Below are 4,483 nucleotides of genomic sequence, written 5' to 3' on the forward strand. Positions count from 1 at the left end.
AAGGCTATAGTGCTCATAAGTTAAATAATCATAAATATTGCCTTGAGTTATAAAGGCAATACAATCAAAGACAGCTCATCCTCCAGCTGTAAGAAACACCTTACCTGTCTTTCTACCATCTACCAGGAACATTTCAAAATAGGGGCACTCCCTGTACTCTCCATGCACTTTTCCTCTTGAATACATGAAAACGGTTTGCTCTCTGACACAACTAAAAATATGAGCAAATTTATAATCCGCGAGCAAGAGAAAAAAGGGACATATATTATCCCTATGGAAAATCTAGGGCTATTACCTTGTGTACTATTATTGGTGACAATGTTATTGAAAACCATCAAGTCTGCCTCATCAAGGACATAACTCTTGATAGATGGAATGTATTTCAGATTTGCTATTGCAATAATACTTTCCACGTTGATCGTATCAGTGTCTGGTCTATCAAGCAAGTCAATTGGATCTCTATACTCAATCACTCAATTTCCCACTTTTTAATGCATTCTTTGTACCTTTTCCAAATATCAAGTACCTTTCCTTGCAACCTTTGTTGGATTTTCTTGAGAAGCTCGTCTTCTTTGTATTTGTATAATCTTGTTCAAAGAAAACTGGACATAGTAGATCCAATTTCCAGAGCTGGCCCAATAGTTCCAAGTCTAGAAGCATTATTTTGATCAACATATATTCCTTGTCTTGTCCTCTTCAACCTATCCTTTGAAACACTTGGATTTCCATTTAGCTGGCTTACCAAAGATGCCTTATATATTGACTTTACCATCCATTTCAACAAGGGGAGAAATAGATTTTCCATGACCTTCATACTTATCTAGTATGGAGTCAAACTCATACCTAAGTTCACTTATGGCCATGTCTTCATCATCAACTTCATCACCTCTTGTTTCAATTGATGCTACATGAGAAAAATAGCTTTCATTATCATCCTCATTCGTTCATATGATGCGTGTGTCCCTTGGGTGTAACTATCATGGCACACAACACAATAGCCAGCTTCTCCCTGTGCCAATATAACACATCTTTCTTGTGTCCACGGACATATCCCATGCCATCCATGCTGATCTAGGACACATACTGTGCCCCTCATTTTCAGGACAAGATATCATAGCTTTGTATATAGACTATTGATTTGGGGATGTCTTACAATTCTACTAATGTCTGCCAACAAACTCAGTGTTGTCTCCTTCCATGCTTCTCCTTTCACTCCCAGGGCATTAATCTTCTTCTCGTCCTCCTGCCTGTGAGCATCTGCATAAATATTAGACATCAAGACATAAGCCGCAGCATCATTTTCATCCAATTGCACTGCATGTTCAAAGGCCTGTCTTCCAAGCTCCACATTACCCCACTTGCGACAAGCACCCAACAAAGTATGCCACACCACAAGACTAGGATGGAAAGGCATCTTCTTCACCATTGCTATAGCCTCATCTAATTGGCCTGCACGGCCAAGGAGATCAACCATGCAAGTGTAGTGGTCCATTGTTGGAGTAATGCCACTATCTTTGCTCATAACCTCAAAACATTTTGTGCCCTTAGCCACTAGACCCGTGTGGCTGCATACAGTTAGTATGGTAAGGAATGTTACCCCATCTGGATTTATGCCACCTTCTCTCATTCTTTGAAGCATATGGAAAACAATTTTGCTTTCTCCTAGCTGGGCATATCCTGCCATTAGTGCATTCCAAGAGACCCTATCTTGATTTGGCAGCTTATCAAACGCTTCCTGTGCTTCTGCAAGCAAGCCACATTTGGCATACATATCGACCAAGATGCTGCCAACAAAACCATCTCTTTCCAACCCCTTTCTGACAATCTCAGTGTATATCTCGCGACCCTTCTCTATGGCTCCTATGCTGCCACAAGCTTTCAAGATGCAAACAGATGTGAAAGCATCCGGAGAGACACCCTCTAGTTGCAAATAATCAAAACACTTAAGTGCTCCCTCATCAATCCCTTCCTCGGTATATCCTGAAATTAGTGCGTTCCATGATACCACATCTCGAACTGGAAGCCCATCAAACACGTCCTGTGCTTCTGCAAGACAGCCACATTTGGAATACATATCGACCAAAGTGCTGCCAATAAACAGGTCTCCTTCCAACCCCTTTTTAACACACTCGACATGAATGTCTCGGCCCTTACCTATGGCTCCTATGCTGCCACAAGCTTTCAAGCTGGAAATCAAAGTGAGAACGTTTGGAGAGACACCCTCCAGCTGCATCTGTTCAAAACAGTGCAGCGCTTCCTCACCAAGGCCATGCTGGGCATAGCCTGCAATTAGTGCAGTCCACAAGACTAAATCTCGAGCTGGAAGCCTGTCAAACGCTTCTTGTGCTTCTGCAAGTGAACCACATTTGGCATACATATCAACTAACGTGCTGCCAACAAAAATCTCTCTTTCTAGCCCATTTCTGGCAATCTCTGTGTGAACTTCTCGGCCTTTGTCTATGGCTCCTATGCTGCCACAAGCTTTCAAGCTAAAAACAAACGTGACAGCAACTGGAGAGAAGCCCTCCACTCGCATCTGTCCGATACAGTTCAAAGCTTCCTCACCAAGCCCATTCTCAGTGTATCCTGCGATTAATGCATTCCATGAGACCTCATCTCGAACAGGAAGTTTGTGAAACGCTTCCTGTGCTTCTGCAAGCGACCCACATTTGCCATACATATCAATCAAGGAGCTGCCGACAAAAATATCTCTTTCCAAACCCTTTCTGGCAATCTCAGCATGTATTTCTCGGCCTCTTTCTGCATTCTTCAGCCTAGCACAAGCCCTTAGTAGGGCCAAGAACGTCTTCTTGCTAGGATGTACAGAATCCTCTTGCATTTTCTCATAGAGGTTGAGGGCGTGCTGTGATTCCCCACACTCAATATAACCCTTAATGAGGGAATCCCAAGAATACACGTTCCGATCAACCAACCTGTTAAAAGCCTGTTGGGCATCCCACATGCTTCCAACCTCCACCAACATTGGGACGAGGTAGTTCCCAAGCGATCTGTGATCTTCCAGCCCACTCTTGCACAAGAAGGCATGCAAGCGCCTGGTATAAGCTAAATTTTTCCTCTCTCTGCAGTTCTGTAAGATGCATGTCAAGTCAACCGAAGGCAGCTGGGGCATCCGTTCCAACGAATTAAGTGTTTCTTCTAAGCCAAGACATTTGCAGTCATTCTTCTCTCGCACATTCACATGTACTCCAAAGGTCTTGCTAGACTCCTCTACCAGGCCACGGGTTTCAGTGTTTGAGCAAGCCTGACCAGTAATGTTTCGTGCATTCCCTTGCTTCTGGGCTCTCTCTCGAGTATGCGTTTGACCCAACCTCCATTGTACCAACCGTCTATCCATAGCGGCTCTTCAATAACTATATGCGTACATGTTCTGTTCTTCCGTATTATCGGACTAGCCACCATTTAGTTCAGACAGACTTTGGTCCCAACCACAGGGAGGAATCGGCTTCTATAACCAATTGCCAGAGGTCGAACATTTTGAGGTATCTAGAGCTGAGCCAGCCGACAACACTCACCCTCAAGCCTTGGGGGAAGCTATGGGAGAGGGAGGCTTGACAAGCCTTCATGCACGGGGTATCAAAGACCATAAGAAGTCACAGGGTTGGAAGTAGGCTGCAAGAAAGACCCCTACCAGACACGATTCGAGGATGAGCCGCATAGTTTGCTTACAACTTCATTTTGAAAGAAATCACTTGCCCACGAGGGAGGGAGCTGCCCTCGTTGGTGCGAGCTCCGTCCCAGTCCCAAGGAGTGAAGCTCCCTCCCTAGTAGTAACATCCACCGTTCATGTTGATGAGAGTACAAGATATATATACCTTAGAATATATCCCTAAAGTCCAAAATTTTACAAAGAATTGAGAATCGGGGCTTCTTGCACTCGCGTAAGATATCTGAAAAGCTCATCATCACCACTTGGATAAAACTTCAAAGAATTTAAGAACTGTGGCATGTGGAGGGTGAGCCGGAGCTCTGTTGAAGGAGAGTGTTGCGTGCGTGCTCTAGTGTCTGTTGTTGCGAAACATGCTCGGGTAGAGAAAGGCTTAAAGAGACGTCGGTGTGTAGATTGCGAGGACTAGAAGACTGGTGCCTTGAAGTTGCCTTGGAGCGAGGAAGGACGATTCTCGTGTGAGTGAAGAACCAGAACCTGAAATCTAGTGAAGGAGTAGGCAATCGGCGTGGGGAGCGGATTCTCGGGAGGAAACCCGGGAGCCGGTGGCCCAGTTTTAGTGTGGAGGAGTTCCTTTACCACGAGTGTCTTGTTCGGGTTGACTTCCCTAGGCTACCTTCTTAGCTGGGGGGGCAGTTGAGCGGATTGCGTCATCTCTGGGAAGAGTGCTTCTGGTTTCGTCTCCTCCTAGGAAGGATACTAGTCTCCGCAAGGCCTGTGTTAGGTGGGATAGGAGCCAAGTGATTTCAGATTTCGCGCGTGTTGCGTTCTCTGGTGGTGGTTTTTTGCATCAACGGG

The 4,483-nt window shown here is 45.1% G+C and overlaps 1 protein-coding gene across 1 annotated transcript; it reads right to left on the minus strand.

Moving 5' to 3' along the window:
* Window positions 1–441: 441 nt before the first annotated feature.
* LOC147890262 (pentatricopeptide repeat-containing protein At4g39530-like) lies at window positions 442–4,210 on the minus strand. Its single transcript, XM_087390775.1, has one exon. The coding sequence runs from the start codon at window positions 3,353–3,355 to the stop codon at window positions 1,112–1,114; it is 2,244 nt and encodes a 747-aa protein (XP_087246901.1). The 5' UTR covers window positions 3,356–4,210; the 3' UTR covers window positions 442–1,111.
* Between the last annotated feature and the right edge of the window lie 273 nt (window positions 4,211–4,483).

Source organism: Dipteris shenzhenensis, chromosome 19 (genome assembly GCF_047967505.1).
Source record: "Dipteris shenzhenensis isolate YYH24624 ecotype China chromosome 19, Dip_SZ_1.0, whole genome shotgun sequence".
Classification (NCBI taxonomy): domain Eukaryota; kingdom Viridiplantae; phylum Streptophyta; class Polypodiopsida; order Gleicheniales; family Dipteridaceae; genus Dipteris; species Dipteris shenzhenensis.

What these genes read in the sequence shown, in the direction of transcription:
- LOC147890262 (XM_087390775.1), bottom strand. Translation starts at nt 3,355, where the DNA reads ATGGATAGACGGTTGGTACAATGGAGGTTGGGTCAAACGCATACTCGA.